Source organism: Spodoptera frugiperda, chromosome 20, assembly GCF_023101765.2.
Source record: "Spodoptera frugiperda isolate SF20-4 chromosome 20, AGI-APGP_CSIRO_Sfru_2.0, whole genome shotgun sequence".
NCBI classification, from domain to species: Eukaryota; Metazoa; Arthropoda; class Insecta; order Lepidoptera; family Noctuidae; genus Spodoptera; species Spodoptera frugiperda.
In genome coordinates this window covers 8,494,280-8,512,653 of record NC_064231.1, presented here as the reverse complement: position 1 = coordinate 8,512,653, position 18,374 = coordinate 8,494,280, and the positions used below count along the sequence as shown (strand labels likewise).

Sequence of the window (18,374 nt, the reverse complement as noted above, 5' to 3'; positions counted from 1 at the left end):
ACAATAAATCTAGCGGTGAACTGGAAAACCGTAGATAAGGCAGTAGCCATTTTGTGTTCAAGAAACATCATGACGGTTTTACTTTAGAAGTTACTTTCATTATAAGTTTTTGGTCCGATTTAATTTTGTTTGTCGTATTTTTTATGATAGGAATGTAGCAAATCTAGATGTCATGTTCAGAACTGATATAAGCATTTTTTTTAAAACATGTACACGATTAATTTAGTTCAACATTTAACCAGAGGACTTTCGTATATAGGCGAGACCGGTAACGACCAAAAGAGATAATTTCCACCTTAAAATCTATAGCAAATAACATAAATTTGCATGACGTTATCCAAATATAATAATTTCTTATTATAAACTAGAAAGACGCAAATAATTAATTATTTATAAAGTTAGAGGTAACAGGAGGCGACGGTGTGTGTAGTTGTAGTAAGAAAAACAAAAACATTATGTACATCATAAACTAATTTCAACCTTGGGTACAAAGACCTACCTATATTTTGGTTGTCTCCAAGGTTAATATCACAATGAGATGAAAATATCTACACGAGCTAAATGCTTCGTAGTTTATACTATTGTATTGTGGGAAAATAGCCCTTAAGATACTGTTATTACGAATACTTTGCAATTGATTAGAATGCGGCTAAATTGTTGAAGATGTACCAACATATTATGTTTACATTTGAGAATCAGTTATTTAATATTAACATGCTTTTGTTATTGACTTATATCAGTTTCTTATTTATTTATTTATTTATTGGAAAACATGATTACAAATCACTTTGACATTGGGAAAATCCTACCAATGGTTAAAATATCATGACTGTCGTTCGACAAAACATATTTTTTTTGTTATAAAGCTTCAAGCATACCCGTCTTGGAAAACCCCTCTTTTTGGAATTTTCTTACAACATATTTGTATAATATATAATTTTTTTGTGACTTGGGTTGGCCGATGTCAATCAATCAATGAATAGATAGGTAAATTAAACTAAGTTAAAAGTAACAAAATATTTAATGCGTAATTTTCGTAGGGTTTTATTTATTCCTAATTCATTATTTCGATCATGTTTGCTGGGTATCAATTTATTGTTTTGGCGTCCAGAATTCGGAGATTAATCCTTAAGGTCCTGTGACCCCTAGATGGGTAGAGAGGGCGTTTACGGAAATCCCCCATCGCAATCGGAATCTCATTTGATCTATTAAAGTGGTTTAAAGGGTGCCAAAATTGAAATAAATTTTGCCACAATAAGTACTTAGACCTACTCTTGTTTAAGGAAAATTACTATAAACTACACTCACTACAGAGCAATGTCTTCCAAAAATAAGAGGCACGATGTTTATATTCGTAACAATTTTTATTTATAGTTTTCCGTTATTGCTAAAAGTGTTGATCCGTTCCGTTACAAGTCTATTCTAGATAAATGATTGAATGTTGTTTAGTATCTTAGGAGCTTGCTTATATCAACGTCTAAATCGACTTTTGTATAAATATTTCTTCCTGTAACTGGGGACTACTTCATCAATAACGTGACGTGCTTAGAAATTTTTCGGCTATTTTCAAATTTCACGTAATACATTACGTGTGTACAGATATTGGGAAGAAAGCCTTATTATATTATTAGAAAAATGATGAAGAGTGATGTGTCAAAAAATATGAAGAGTGTTGTGGTGGCCCGGAGGTTTACGACGCCCGCTTTTCATGCATGCGGGTGTGGGTTTGAAACCTACCAATGTAACTATTTCCAAGTTATATGTACTTTCTAAGATTATTTAGACACCATTGACAAACGGTGAAGGAAAACATTGTGACGAAACCTGGGCTTAAAATTTCTGATTGTAAGTGAGAAGAAGTCAGCACTTAGAGGCTGTTGATGTGATGTGGTAATAATGTTTCATATTTCATACTTTGCTGGTTATATCTTTTCTCAGTAATTTATTTTACTGACCAATCTGGAAGTCATTGAGAGAATGCCATATTCAATGTTTACTAGTGAGCCCTTTGTGGTTGACGATGACTGTTTTACAAGTATCTATTCTTTCAGTATGTATTTTATCTATTAATCAAAAAAACACAAACTTTTAAATTTCTTTTTACAATCAAATTTAGTCTTTGTCTGTTTACCTAAGTCTTATGTAACTCTCTAGGGCAAAAACCTTCACAGTATCTTGTAAACAAGTTTTGTATTCGTGTGCGAGCTTCGGCCAGAGCTCGAGGTAGTAATATAATTAGGCATGTAAGTAAAATGTCGCATCAAAGAGTTCGCAAGTAACATCTGCCCAATTATTCCCCGTATTTTAATGTTATTAGAACTCTGATACAAAACAATGTTCAAAGAAATTTTCTAAATAAACCAGGTGATGTCACAAAGCCAATGAATTATTTCAACGTTATGATTTATTTATTAATTCTTAGTTATATTTTGAACTAGCTTCCGCCCGCGACTCCGTCCGCGCGGATGTCGGTCTTCGCGTGGAAGTTTTGTTTCTCCATTTTGAGTAACTCTGACAATAACATCTTATAAATATCTATTGGACCCAAATAAGGCCATAATAATTAAGGAGATCCCTCTTTTGAGCTACTGCTGTTGAGCTCACGTTCTGTAGAATAAAACTGAAAAATAAATGCGTGATGCCTGAACATATAGACAGACAGACAAAAAAAAATTTCAATTTGGGTTTGGTATCGATCCAGTAACACCCCCTACTATTTATTTTTTCTATATTTTCAATGTACAGAATTGACCCTTCTACAGATTTATTATAATATAGCTTTTGCCCGCGACTTCGTTCGCGTGGAATAGTGACTTCCGGCAAATTTTTGGTTTTAACCACATAGTTCCCGATCTCGCGGGATCTCTTCAAAAATGAGATGTGGAAGATATTCTAGGGAACTCTTCAAAAATCAACATAATGAGCTCTGCGTTTGAATTTAATAGATGTATACTCACTTAGGGCATTGAAAAAATAGTTTAAAAACGGACTTAAACTAAAGAAATATTATAATCTTTCCGAACTTAAGATGAAAACTAACTTAAAAGTAAAGAATTAAAGAAAGCTACGAATTACGAATTTATAACAATTAAAAAAGAAATTATATTACAACCTATCCTCTATGCTATAATAACCAAGCTTAAACTAAATAATTTAAAAGAAACGACTTAAATCTAATTAATTTATAAATTAGACTTACAATTTTATTAAACAAACTAACTACAGTAACTACTAATAATCGATATCAAACTAAACCTACGTTAAATAGTTTAACCAGAAAACCAGGAAAACCCAACAAATAATCTTATTAATTGACAAATACAACGAAACCAATTTAGAATATACGAAACAGCAGGACCACTACAGACAAACAATCATACGACTGATAATACACTTATTCCACGATAGTACCGAAGCGCTCGGCCGACACCCAACCAAATGAATGTAACGAAACCATAGCGCGATCTATTTCGATCCCAACGTCATCTATCGAGGATAAAAACAACTTGGATTATTTATTTATACTCCGTTCGGGCATTTTCTTTGTACTAAAAATTTAATTATATTGATATTATTTTTTTCATACCTTTTTACTATTTATTTACTATATATTTTTGAACTACTATATATTTTTGAAATAAAAACTATCCTATGTCCTTTCTAAGGTTCTAAACTATATCTGTACCAAATTTCAACCAAATCCGTCAAATAGTTGCGGAGATTAATGGTATAAGCATAGAATGTTCGACGTGATTCTTTAATTTGACATAACTTTTTTATTTATGAACCGATTGACATGAAACAAACACTAAATGTAAATTTAAGCATCCCACAATATATTCGTGAAAACCGCATCCAACTCGGATCAGCCGTTTCTGAGATTAGCGCGCACAGACGAACAGACAAACAGACAAACAGACAAACAGACAAACAGACAAACAGACAAACAGACAAAAAAAAGTTAATTACATTTTTGGGTTCGACATCGACATAACAATAACCCCTGCTATTTTTTTTATTTTTATTTTCAATGTACAGACAGCACTTTTCTACGATTTTATTATATGTATAGAAGATATAGATAAAATTACAAGAACAGGAGATTGTTTTGCGCTAATGATGGTTTGTTAAAATAAAATTATAGAACCACAGATTAATAGAAATTGTATAAAGAATTGCTTAGGTAAACAAATGTTATGTCTTAAATGACCACAAAAAAAAGAAATACGATTGATAACTTTTTTAATAAAATTATTGTCTTAACTAACCGCATACAACGATATTATGATACACTATCACTAAATTAGACACTGTCATATCATTTTAACTAAGTAAACTGGTTGAAACAACCTCTAAACCTAATAAATTATCTGTAATACTCAGCCATGATATATGGAGAGCTCGGGCTATAAAGCCTGATTACATTAACGGACGCAATGCCATTATTCGCTACACAGTAAATTGCCTGACAAACTGATAATTTTGTCAGTAATTTGATTACACAAACATAATTAAACTAAGTTGGAATGTTGTGCACATAGATTCTAATTAGGAAAGAATTATAGTCTCTTATTTGATTTAGGAAAAAAAACGGAGTTTTCTTGATGAGGGATTTGTTTTAGTTAAGCTTTGTTTTTTGGTGTATGTACTGCTTTTTTTCTTTTAGTGTAGGTTATATATAGTTCAGATTTTTTTATTTATTTATAAAATCTTACCATAACAGGTTTTCCCAATGCGATAGAAAGGTTTTAAAACTAAGTCTAATTACAAAGAAGCAAAACATAAACACAAATAAGTGGTACCTAGTTATCTGAAAGACGTTCATTGCTGCTAAGTGTGAGGATGAGGCCAAGTGTGAGGATTAAGACACTTTAATCCTCACATAGGTAGCTCAGGGATTGCAGTAAGGTCATCGAAAATTTTGAGGTTTTTTTAACAGAAATTAGTTTGATCTTTGATTATTACGTGAATTTGTATACTATTGTCATATATAAATCAAATTTTCATCTTAATATTATATACTAGCTTTTGCCCGCGACTTCGTTCGCGTGGAATAGTGACTTCCGGCAATTTTTTGGTTTTAACCACATAGTTCCCGATCTCGCGGGATCTCTTCAAAAATGAGATGTGGAAGATATTCCAGGGAACTCTTCAAAAATCAACATAATGAGCTCTGCGTTTGAATTTAATAGATGTATACTCACTTAGGGCATTGAAAAAATAGTTTAAAAACGGACTTAAACTAAAGAAATATTATAATATTTCCGAACTTAAGATGAAAACTAACTTAAAACTAAAGAAAGCTACCAATTCCTAATTAATAACAATTAAAAAAGAAATTATATTACAACCTATCCTCTATGCTATAATAACCAAGCTTAAACTAAATAATTTAAAAGAAACGACTTAAATCTAATTAATTTATAAATTAGACTTACAATTTTATTAAAAAAACTAACTACAGTAACTACTAATAATCGATATCAAACTAAACCTACGTTAAATAGTTTAACCAGAAAACCAGGAAAACCCAACTAATAAAATTATTAATTGACAAATACAACGAAACCAATTTAGAATATACGAAACAGCAGGACCACTATTCAATTCCGTTGCGCTGTATGTCCGGAATAAATTTATTTTTTGATTTTTGAAATAAAAATCCTATGTCCTTTCTAAGGTTCTAAACTATATCTGTACCAAATTTCAACCAAATCCGTCAAATAGTTGCGGAGATTATTGGTATAAGCATAGAATAGTGTTCGACGTGATTCTTTAATTTGACATAACTTTTTTATTTATGAACCGATTGACATGAAACAAACACTAAATGTAAATTGAAGCATACCACAATATATTCGTGAAAACCGCATCCAACTCGGATCAGCCGTTTCTGAGATTAGCGCGCATAGACAAACAGACAAACAGATAAACAGACAAACAGACAAAAAAAAAGTTAATTACATTTTTGGGTTCGACATCGACATAACAATAACCCCGGCTATTTTTTTATTTTTATTTTCAATGTACAGACAGCACTTTTCTACGATTTTATTATATGTATAGATAGATGTTCGATCTTTAATGGTAATTAGTGTTTACTTATCAATGTTTTAAAATAATATAAACTGTAATATTCCTATAGTCACCTTGTTCGTGCTCAACTTTTTCAATCATGAGATTTCGGTTATTAAATTGTCAAGCAGATTCAAACCATTGTTTTCCTCTGTGAAATATTGAGGCAATTTTCATACGCCTTTGTATTCGAGAAACATAACAGACTATATGGTATTTTTATCGCTTTTAAAGGCAAAGTTAGTCATCCAAGGCAATATTGGTTTTTTAATTTTAAATAGTTGGCCATTCTCTCTATTTATTATGTCTTCTCGATAGTTTAGGAGACAATGTTAGAATTATTGTACGTATATTTAATTGTATAGTTTACGTTATCGAGTTGACGAGTTCGTATATAGGTACTAGGAACTATATGCTCTATTCGTTCGATAGTGAAATCAAGTTAATAAATAGGAATAAATGTGTGAAAACGAAAATATTATAATTATATATTTCTCAGCCTACCTCTACTAAGAACAAACTGATAATACAAACTATACAAATAAAATAAATAATTATGGCCCATTGCTAAAAACATTTCAACAAAAGTTCGACAAGAAACGCAGATAAAAAGAAATTGTGCCATAAAGGTTGACATTCACTATCACCTTTCTTTGTTATGGACGCAAGGCCTCGTGGAGTTACGTAAAGACAGGTATTATGATACACCCATATTCTGGAATAAAGTGGATGGAATATTGAACGGTCAATCAATTAAATTCTAGTGCACGTCAATATTAGCATAACCACCCGTCACTTCATTAATCTTTTACGAACTATCAAACACATTAAGTAATTAATTACCAAGTATTTACAGCATCTATTCAAAGAATGCTAAATTCAAAATTAAAATTCTCTAAGTATTTTTGATTTCGGTTCATTGAATAACATTCTTGAATTACAAAATAAATTGAATGATGGAAATAATGCCCACGCGCCGAATGCCAAGTTATTTTGCTACGTTACCATAAGTATATCACAAAATAATTTTCTATCACAGCATTATCACAGAGACTGATAGCACGATCACAATCACAGTTTCACGTCACATGTGTCCACAGAAAGTGCACTCACTCCACGAGGTCACTACAATGGTCTGCGCAAATTCACACATCTGTAATAAGATAAAGTCGCGCGCATACTTTCTCGTTATGTTTTAATTTCGATCGACGTTTATATTGGTCGAAGCGTGGCGTGGACTGCGCGTGCGTCTTGGCGCGTAAACCGTCACATCTTACAGTAAAGCGCCACTACACAACCAGAACATAATCGCGATGCCGATGACATGTACCTGCCTTACTTACAGCATTTTCCCCAAAAATATAGACCATATTACTCACTGTCGCAGCACACGTATGACTCATGAGCTAAGAGCCGAAAATTCCGTTGAAAATGTTTTTCTATTTCATAAAATTAATCACTGTTCTTCATTGTGTGATCGGTGTAATATATTTAGACAATCACCTATGTCATATTTTGTTTGAATTCCAATTATGTTAGTAAGACGATAATTTTAGCAAGAGAACTTGGATCAGAGCAAAGTTGTTTGAAATTGTAAAGTGAGAAACTGTTTTAACTTGAGATAAATACACAAGTTTCATCAAAGTGCTTAGTAGACAGACTGTTACTGTTTGATAGTTTTAGTTTGGTTGTCATATCCAGTATCAAAGTAAGTTGGAAAATATTTCCAATTGAATTCAAGACCTTATCATTTTGAATTGAGTTGGTCAATGTTTTTTGTAAGCGATCCTCTTTGAAATTGTCGAAGCAGTTTGGAGACTAACTTTTGCCGCTAAAGTTACAACCGAAGTTTGGTACAACTCCTTTGAAAGCTGAAATTACGAATGAATGAGTCGATAGAACAGTAGCAACTCAAATAACTTGTTATATATATCTATATAATAAAGATAGTATAAGACAAAAATAGGACGACTAATAGATTAATTAAATAGCTACCGTAGGTATATTGGAGCTGGAGCTCGTATTTTTAAGTTTTTTCACAAAATAAAATACTTCAAAGAAATATCACATGTAGAAATAGAAGCAAACTTCAATTTATTTTATCATGGTTTATTTTAAAAATATATATCTACTTATATACTGTTTCATTATCTAACTGACGCACTTACATACTTTCATTTTTGAATCTTTTGATCCCTATTATCCGTTACTGTGATATTAATGTAAGAAATAATAATATCTAATATCGTCTTCGCGTCGGTGTTTACGCGCGACCGGAGTCAAGAATAGCTCGTGGCAGAGTTTCAAATATGTCGCCCTGTCCTAAACCGCATCTTTGAAGATTCACACACTGTCACATTTAATAAACGTACCTGTAATTAATGTTTTACTTATTGCGTGCTGAGAACTTTAATAACGTAAGTGATAGTACTTAAACGCATGGTTTATGATTGTAGACTTTGTTATATTTTGAACAAGGTCGCTTTTGCAAAGGCCACGGGTAGTTCTGTTTTAATAAAATTAAAATTAAATTGTTTCATAAAGATGTTTGTCTCTAATTTAGCAGATCTCAAACCTTCCAGTATTTACTTCAAATACCCAAAGTGGTCTATTTAATGAAAAATAAACTGAAAAAAAGAAACTATCATAATCGATGCAGCCGTTAACAAGTTGAGAAGCAAACACGCGTAGAAAGTCGACATCTATTCATCTAAGATTCCTGTCTCCTATCCAAGAGACTATGGATTTATGCCCTGGATATCCCAGATAAATGAGATAACTAGTTAAAAGTTCGACTAGTTTTTACCTTGTCCTATTGGATAGGAGTAGGCGTTACGAAACTTATTCAATAAAATTGATAGCCAAATATTTTGATACATTTTATAACATAACTCTGTAAACACAACTATCGACTTTATTAACACGAATCGATATAGGAGCCACTTTACTTTGTGTACACTTCACTTGCCAAGAATTTTGTATTTTTTGCCCAAAGTGTTTTCCGCGAACCTCATCACTTTTAACAAGTGGAGACAGCGTTGAGCGTCGTGACAAATGACATACAAATTCTGATAAATAGGTAATTTAATATTAAAGAACAGGGCGTGTATCTGATTTTTCCTTAAATTCAACAGTATTTAAGTTCCTTAATCGTTCCCAAATTAATGGCAAGAAAACAGTTCATCTATAGGTATATTACAGTATATCCTTCTGGCGCAGTCGGGTAAAAATACAGTATTGCAATGTTAAACTTAGCTTAAGTCTTTGACTGCCAATAGAAAACTGTTGAAGGCAAATCCTCCGGTAACGTCGATCACCAGAGACCACCACGGCGTTCAATGTGTTAAATTTCTAAACAAAAATATGTAAAACTACTGAACACGTGAAACCTAGTTTAGCATTACAATGTTTCTATGATTTTTGCTTCATAATAGGACAATGTTATACTACTTATAGCTCTATCGAAGAATTTGTGAATAAGTGTTATATGGAATCCGAAAGCATTATAAGTTTTCAGTAAACTTAATTCTTAGTCTCCATTAAATATACAGCTATCTATCAGCATTATACCAAACGAACGTTTTACGATCAACAAAATTAATTCACTCGACGTTATTACCCACATTTTATGGCTGGTAACTTTTTGGTGGAATGAAATTAATGAAAATAAGTAAACACATTAAACTGAGTGGAAGTGGAAACTCGGGAGGCCGGAATACGGCAAGACAATTGAATATATTGTAGCACTAACAAGGCGAGCGTGAAGTCGTAAAGCGAGCCTGAAGTGGGTGGTACAGGTAAGTGAATTAAAATGGTGGGCTGTACTTACGCCAGTAGCTGACTAGCCAGCCAAGCTAATATGCGCTTTGTGTATCCCTAAATTCCACTGATAAAAACTTATAATCGTCTTTCGAACTGTGTAGGAGTGTTAGCCAAATGTGGCGATATTGACATCACTATCAAAATCATTTGTAATTATTGATTGTGAAAATCTTAGTAGTAGTAGGTATGTAGCAGGTCTATTATAAACAAAGATATTTTTGAACACCAATGCTTTGGTATGTTAGACACTGTAGTCTAAGCAAACCCCCACATAAACACAAAGTGTCACTTAAGCTGATCAAAGCTGACCGTACTGATTGCATTATCTTGCTACAAACTCCTACACCTCACATAGACCAAGTATAAAGAAAACCACACCAAACGATAGTATACTGAGCAACATTTTATATGAAATTACCTTCCTGCTCTTTGTGGGACATTTTCATCCCGGGTAATGCATTTAATGCGAGGGTAAAAACTTAGAGAGTGCTAACACCTCTTTACTTCCACAGCACGTATCAAAAATATTTTACTTTTGTCCCATGAATTATGTAAAGCCTTGCGCTATGTACTCCGGTTTTAGATAAAGTTTTACTTCGGTAACGTGACTGCGAAGCTAGACCGTTTATATTGCAATGATATTTGATTGTCACTTTCGAATTTGAGTTTTGTGATCCAATAAATATAAGTGAAGTATTTTATAAACGATATTCTCTACCATATCAAGAGCTAAATCAAGAATTAAACATAAAAAGGGTAAGATTATTAATAACTGTTACACAGTAAAGAAGTATATTTGTATGTTGTCTACTCATTTAAACTGAGGTAGAAATTACCTAGAAGAACAATTAAAATTCTAAATATCAAAATCTCCTAAATGCATTAACTTATTCAAACCCAAAATGGATGAAAATTCATCAGAATTATGCTATCAACGTGAAAAGTTTTTAACATTAAGCCGGCTTGCCTTTCATTTTGATATTATTTTTATGCTATTATCTTGAAACTCGCACCTCAAAGTAAAGACATTAAGTAGCTTCGCTTTCATAGAATAACCCTTTGAATATTACTTTGAGAATAAACTAGTTTAATTGTGAGTTCTACAGATATTTGTCTTCGCTTTCCAGTGACAGGCAGGAGCTAAATGAGAATAGCTCTCTTCAAGCTTGAAAAATTGTCTGTAACAATGGTAGTACATGACTAGACTTAGTTACTACAAGACTTGACTTTGCAGATTCATTACAACGCAATATAAAACTTGTTGTATTCTTCTTGTTATACGAATTGTATTCTAATGAAATACGAATTTATCATCTACAAAATCACAATTTACGCTATTACACTAATATTTTAAAACGGAAAGTGTTTGTTTGGATGTTTGTCCGTCAATCATGCTGAAACTACTAATGCAATTTGGTATACAGACAGGGTATAAGCTAACTTGGGTGATAGGATACTTTTTATACGGGCGAAGCCGCTGGCTGAAGCTTGTATTCAATAAAAACAAGTTATATCAATCCTTCAGTTGATTAAAGCAAACGTCTGAAAAAGCAGTTGATGAAAACCGAGTATATTGGCTGGACATGTACTTAATATAAGAAATGGTACTACTTTCTGTTAAAGGGGTTAAGAATACCACAGCTGTAACTTAGACAACTGGATACAGAAGAGCGGTATACGATGAATAATAAAGTTACGTGGTGGAGGAGGCAATTCGGGGAGAAGACGGTGACTGTATTATAATGATTCATGGGACAGTAGCAGAGAAAGCGACGACGGGTATAATGGAATACAAAAACAGTTGAGACTGTGATCTCAGTACAATAGTCGAGGTTAGCGAGGAGGACCGTTTACGTGGCCGGTCATTGTTGTGCTAATGCCTGGGACAGACCAACGTTGGAGCCCCTCATGAATATTAACTGATATTTGTCTTATAGCCGCTCACTGAAAATATCTATTCAATATAGACACGACACTCGACTCACATTGTTTTGTTTCTTGTTGTGTTTTAAGACGAAGATTATGAAAAGCAAACGCACTAAGAAGCTAAATGGGTTTCTGTTATCAAAATAATGAGAAATAGGTACTGGGTTTATTTATGCGTCTGGGTTTTATCTTTGAAGTCTAATAGCTATAGAAGAAGTGTGCGTTGAATTGAACTATATTTTATCGACGACATACAATTTAAAGAATTCAGCGATACTCTTCTAATCTACGTTCATGGCTTTATCACTTCTGTCCCAAAAAGTGTAAGCTTCAGTAGGCCTTCAATTTCCCTGGAATGATAATCACCTGATCCTTTTTACATTTTGTCTTCTACGAGATTACCCTAAATCTATTTGAACGAAGCAATAAGTTTGCTCATGCTATTAGCTCGCTCAATCGAATTACTTAAACACTTTCTCACAAGAACTTTGAAGACTGAAGATGTAAAAAAGTTTACACTAAGTTACTTTTAGGTATCTACATAAAGCTAACTTTGAGAGTTTGCCTAAATTAAGTTTGCGCATTTTTTAGAAAGACGTATTTTTCTTAGATGTATTTTCAGTTACGTTATCAGAATAGTTGAAGAAAGATATGTTTTTCAAAACTCTTTGATATACATTTATATTAGTATTAATATAATAGCTCAGTAATAATAGTGTACCATCATTCATATGTATTGCAATACTCACCCACATATCCACGAGTGTCTGCGTCGCGGTATGGTTGCAAGCGTAAGTGCAAACGGGGGTAATGCTGCGGGGGAGTCGTCTCGATCCTCTTCCTGCGCCGGCGCCCCACTCACGCGCACCTCCGGGACACGTAATTGATGCCGACTCATCATATAACACTTATCTTTAAACGCCCTTAGTACGAACAAAATCGAACATTTTTCGCGCTCTCAAAAACGTTTGTAGATTTCAAAAATCGTATATCAAAATTCAACAATACGCTTCGAAGTAATAAATTCGGTTTGATTGATGTAGGTACGTCACCTGAAATGGAAAGAAACTTTTGTAATTCTCGTCAACTTGTACGCAAGTTGACAAAAATTACGATTTCATATTTTGGAACGTGTTGCTGTATTCAGGACGTACATATTTTTGTACTGAGTGAAAAAATGTTTCACCCACTTAGTCAAGCCGACTGGTAAATATGTCTCGCTAAACATCATTAATTCATACGTCTTGTTATTCTGGTATTAAGGCGGACATTAGCCGAAGGATGATATAATTTGTCATGCCTCCATATCCATTAGTTGCTCATAAGTATACCGAAAATAATATTACGGCTTAATGCACAGTAAAATAAACGTTAGCGGCTTTTTATTTGTTAGGAACTATCAGCTTATGATTCGTTTTATGGGATATATAAAAAGGTAGTAAAAGGGAGTCTTGAATTATCTTTGAGGCTATTAAAGGTGTGACGATAGGGGCACACTGGCGGGGAAGCCTCATCGCTACATCCGCTTAGGGCGGCCGGTGTTAAAGAGATTTGTTTTAATGTCTCTCACCCTTGACGGTATTCTCTAATCGCTACTTACGTAAAGCACAATGTACGGGAGATATAAAAATATAACGTCATTAAAACGTACCACTGTGGAGCGTTAAAAATAAAATTGGCTTGGGAGAAAATAAATGTTATTTTTTTCGTCGTCTGCTTTTTAACGAGTGTTTTATAACTTTTTGGGTCGATGGTCTTTGCTTTTAAGTATTTTGTTGTTCATCATACAAAGGGACATAAAAATGATGCACATGTGTTAATACTAATCTGTCTTTCATGAACTTTTTATGAATCAATTTCTAGTTAATTAATGGGTGTGCGAACTTTATTGGTATTTTATGAGTTATCTAATTGTTAGATAGCTATAAAAGTAAGTTATTGTTTTATATGAACAAATACATATCATTTAAGTTATAAAATTCTACTCACATTTTTAGTTGTATTAATTTTTAATATATTCTTGATGAATCACTAAGGTCGAGTACTGACTGTGCCTAATAGTTCCGTATAGTTACATTTTGTTTGACAAGTTGGCAAGCACACAGATAAATTGCAACATTATAAATATATTTTTAAACACGTGACGGCTATTTTGAATATATGTATTTCCGCAGTGTAGTAATAAATAAATAAGTATTGATTCATATTTTCTGTAAAAATACTTATACATAAAAAATAAAAACAATTTTCTCATTAATTTGTAAAAAGAGTACAGTTTTACAAATATGAAAATTGAAATGAATGTAAGGGATGATAAATTCCATTATCTTCAGTGCACCTGCACTCGATGATAGCTCGGTCTTTGTTTCCCACTCTATACAAATAAATCGTGACTCATTTATCTGATTTTAATTCCACGATATTTAAAATATACCTTCACACGATTTTAAATTGTAACTTGCTGGAATAGATTACCTTTTGTGTATTAATAAATAAATAAGTATTGATTCATATCTTTTGTAGGAATAAACATAAAAATCTTAAACCATTTTCTCATTAAATAAAAAAAGTGTTTTACAAATATGAAAATTGAAATGAATGTAAGGGATGATAAATTCCATTATCTTCAGTGCACCTGCACTCGATGATAGCTCGGTCTTTGTTTCCAACTCTATACAAATAAATCGTGACTCATTTATCAGATTTTAATTCCACGATATTTAAAATATACCTTCACACGATTTTAAATTGTAACTTGCTGGAATAGATTACCTTTTGCAATGACATTGATTAAAAAAACTTTTTAATTTTAGCCTCTATCACGTAGAAAATAAAGGGTGCTTTTATCTGGTAACATGATTATAAAATTTGTGAATTAGTGTGAAACTAACCCCATTTCCTTAAATAAGCAATAGATGCGTTAAGAAAAAAAAAAGATAGGTAGTATAGACAATCCCACAGTAGGTTGGAGCGGAACTATTGTGCCATCTGTTGGCGGAGTGCCGAACACATGGCGGCGACGCGACCCCGACCTCTTTAGGAACGTAATTTACAAAACAACTGCTAATGTACGACTAACCGACATCTATATTTAAATTCTTTAACTATTTTTAATTTTAAGGGATTCTACTTTGTAATTAAAGCAATTATTATGGGAGAAAAGTCGTCTATTTTTTTATTTATATGTAAGTGAATTAATTTGTCAATTGTATTGAATAAGAATAATTAAAATTAAAGAATATCGTAAAATCCTACGTGTGTACGAACTTATTTAAAAAATATATCACTGAGATTTAAAAGGAAGGATGAAAATTATCACTGACTGTACAAGTTTTAGCTGAAAAATATGAAACCGTTTAAAAATTACGTAATTACAGGGATACATTAAACTTTATGACGAGGGTAACGAGTATTTAAACTACGGGCCGCAATTTAAATTTATGGTAGTACCCCAACTATGTCACCTTCCGACTTTTTGGGCCATAAATATTTTTTTTTTGCAGTTGGAAGACTAAGATTTATTCATCTGATAGATAATCTGACTCGCACTTTCTCCAGGCTTTATTTTATGAGAAATTCCATCAAAGGCTTACGACCCACTTTAAGGAGGGTCGATAGGGATGAGATTTTTTGTGAAAAATCTGTGCACGTAATGGGGCGGGTGGTGAATGTGAGCTGAATATTTTCTCGCTGTTAGGGACCGTGCCACACTGGGATGGCATCTGTACCTCTACCACAATTTTTTTGTCGTCACTCGACAGCAACGACGAAAATTTTTTGTATGATATAATATTTTATTTACACAGCGCCCCTAGCGGTCACGTATGGAACTAAAATTTGACGTACAAAAAGTTTACGTCGTAGCTATCGAGTATCGACAAATACTATTACTTTGAACTCATGGTAGAGGTGCTAAAGCGCCATCACGCCACCTTACGGTATTCTTTGTAAACAAATTCGCTTTGCTTGGAGCTATGACAGTAATCCTCACTATTCCAGATGTTGGCACGTCGTCTATTTGGAAAGGTGCGATCTATTTTCATTTTAAAGCGATTTATTTGCACTGTTTATTTTTGTCATGATAAGTACCTGTGGGACGTACTTAGGTGTATGATTTAGTTATATTGTCAATATTTTAAAATTGATAATACTCATGTCATGTCTCAAGTCGATTGAAAAGTGTTTAGTAATAAATGTTTACTCAGGAAAAGCACTATCTAAGTATGTTGAGATCCAACGTTTTAAACTGAAGGAAAACTTGGCGCCTGCCAGAAACCAATCTCACCTCGTCCCGCCTAGCGAATGGAAAAATAAAATAATATGAAAAATAGTGACTCGTGCTAAGCCTAGAAAAGATATAAACTTAAGATTTTATGTAAGTATGTAGATACGTGCTAGATAATGTACAAAAAGAACCTTTTAAGGTTGTATCACATGACGGCACGCACGCGTATCATGTCAACGTAAATCATCGAAATAAAGTGTTAGCAGATACAAAGAGACACTTATGACAAGTGCACGGTAGCTACAAGAAAAATATGCCAGACATTTTCCAAACAGAAAAATGTTTTGTAGAAGTCCCAGTAAAGAAAGAGAGTAAGTAATTTTGAGGTCTAGTATGACACATGATATATGACAGAAGTCGCACATAGACGATCGACGAATAAATCAACGGATGACGTCATAAATCCTACATCGCACATATGAAGTTTAGATAAAAAATCCCAACGAACAACAGTTGGGCAGAAAGCCTACCAATCACTATCACTTCGCCTGGTCCGAAGATCCTCCTTTTCTTAGGGAACTTTAATCACTGCTCCTTATACTAATATATGTTTAACCGAAAAAACTTAAAAACGTTATAGCAGCACCTATTTTTCGAAAGACATTAAATTTATCTAAGAACTTGTCTGTTAATTACAAAAGGAAAAGTAAATATTAAGTTTCCTGCTTTCAACTTATCATCAAAACTTTGAATAGTTACTCAAAACATTTCCATATTTCGGTATCTAAATATAGAAACACATAATATTTATTTACTTGTTACCTTTAGTACAACATCAGTAGAGGTTTATTTCAAATACATGCGGATCAAAAGAACAAATCCTTACGTATTTGATATCAAGTGGAACAGTTTAGAGAAGGTTTTACTGAAATACCGATATATTTTAGAATCGCTATTACCTTCCCAGTAAATATTTGACTTTATGGATTTCAATATTTTCGATACCTATTCGGAATCAGAAGGAAATCTTTGAGGCGTAGGTGATCTAAACTTGTGCTACTGTTAAGCTGTTCTATTTTAAGATTCTGTCTGATTTATTCTATAGTATATTATTGACTACTTATATACGACGTTATATGCAATTTAAGATACCTTAGGATTTGTGAAATGAAAAATTGTTACTCATTTCTAAATATTTTTTGTCGGTTCTAAAATTCCCAAAACCATATTAGGAGGACAGTAATTATCAATTTGTGTCCATTCATTAACATAGTGCGTCACACCACATCCGCGGTAACAATTCATATTACGAAATGTACCATAACATCCGCGTGTCTAGTACACAAACTAATTGTTCTAAATTGCACTCTATTAACTCAAGAGGTGTTTTAGCATGACACGTTTTTTATTACTCGCATTAAGATAATATGAAAGCCAGTCCCTAAAGACCATTTTTCATTAACATTTCCCCACACGAGTCAGGTTTAACCTGTGACATTCAAACTTTTCAAGAGACTTGTATGTAGGTAGGTACAAAGTAATATCGAATGTTAGTTTTACTAAACGTATTCCAATTTGGAAACTAGTTACTTTGAAACTTGACAGTTTGATGAACGATATCTCAAGAGTCCAGTTCAGTTCAGAAATTCAATAGAAAATAATTTAGGGTAGCGGAGAACAAAAAGCTATTCATGACGACGTGGTCATGAATACCGAACACAAGAGTCGTCACCGCCTGACGTAAGTAGGACGCGACATAATACTGAGCGAGGAAATATAAGACTTTTTGTTTTCTCGTTACCTTACTATACTTAGTTTTTGTCTCACTGTACTTGCTTGACTAAGATTTGATGTGAGGAAAATGGTAGTGATGAGGTATTACTAATTGTTGTCACGAGTCAAATTAGACACGTGTGTGTACCGAAAAGTGGAAACTTGAAATCCATTTTCAATTGACAAAATAACTACAAAGTTAAGTAACTTAGTGAGTATTAAAATAAAAATAGTCTCACCAACAAAATGACCTTGCTTGTCTTAAAATAAAAATTTAACAAAGTCTATCTAGTGATGAATGGAGCTTCACTCCTTTAGACCTCAATCGATTGATTGATAAATGAGTCTGAAAGTGACACACTAATATTATTTGTACAATGATCACGTGAGCTATCAATCAAGCAAGCATCAATAAATGTGACGTGTCTGAGCCTAAATATCTCAAAAGTTCATTATGTACGCGTTTTATGTGTAAGCAACATAATCTGGTTTCATACTGTGCCGCACTTTTTTTTTAACGATCGCCCACCGACTGTTGTCAACCCTGAATCTT

The 18,374-nt window shown here is 33.0% G+C and overlaps 1 protein-coding gene across 12 annotated transcripts in view; it reads right to left on the bottom strand.

Annotated features, from left to right (window-relative positions):
• LOC118280701 (cAMP-specific 3',5'-cyclic phosphodiesterase) overlaps positions 1-18,374 on the bottom strand; it is a 548,393-nt gene that overhangs the window by 197,928 nt on the left and 332,091 nt on the right. For 4 of the 12 annotated variants that reach the window (XM_035601074.2, XM_050701299.1, XM_035601082.2 and 1 more), the window contains exon 1: positions 7,081-7,320. The exons of 6 other annotated variants lie outside the window; for them this stretch is intronic. Coding sequence is in view for 2 of the 6 variants with exons in the window: in XM_035601065.2 (XP_035456958.1) it covers positions 12,573-12,724 (152 nt within the window). In the remaining 4 variants the exon portion in view is untranslated. Of the gene's footprint in view, positions 1-7,080; positions 7,321-12,572; positions 12,876-18,374 lie in introns of those variants that run through there. 2 more of the 12 variants (XM_035601065.2, XM_050701298.1) reach the window with 1 other exon arrangement.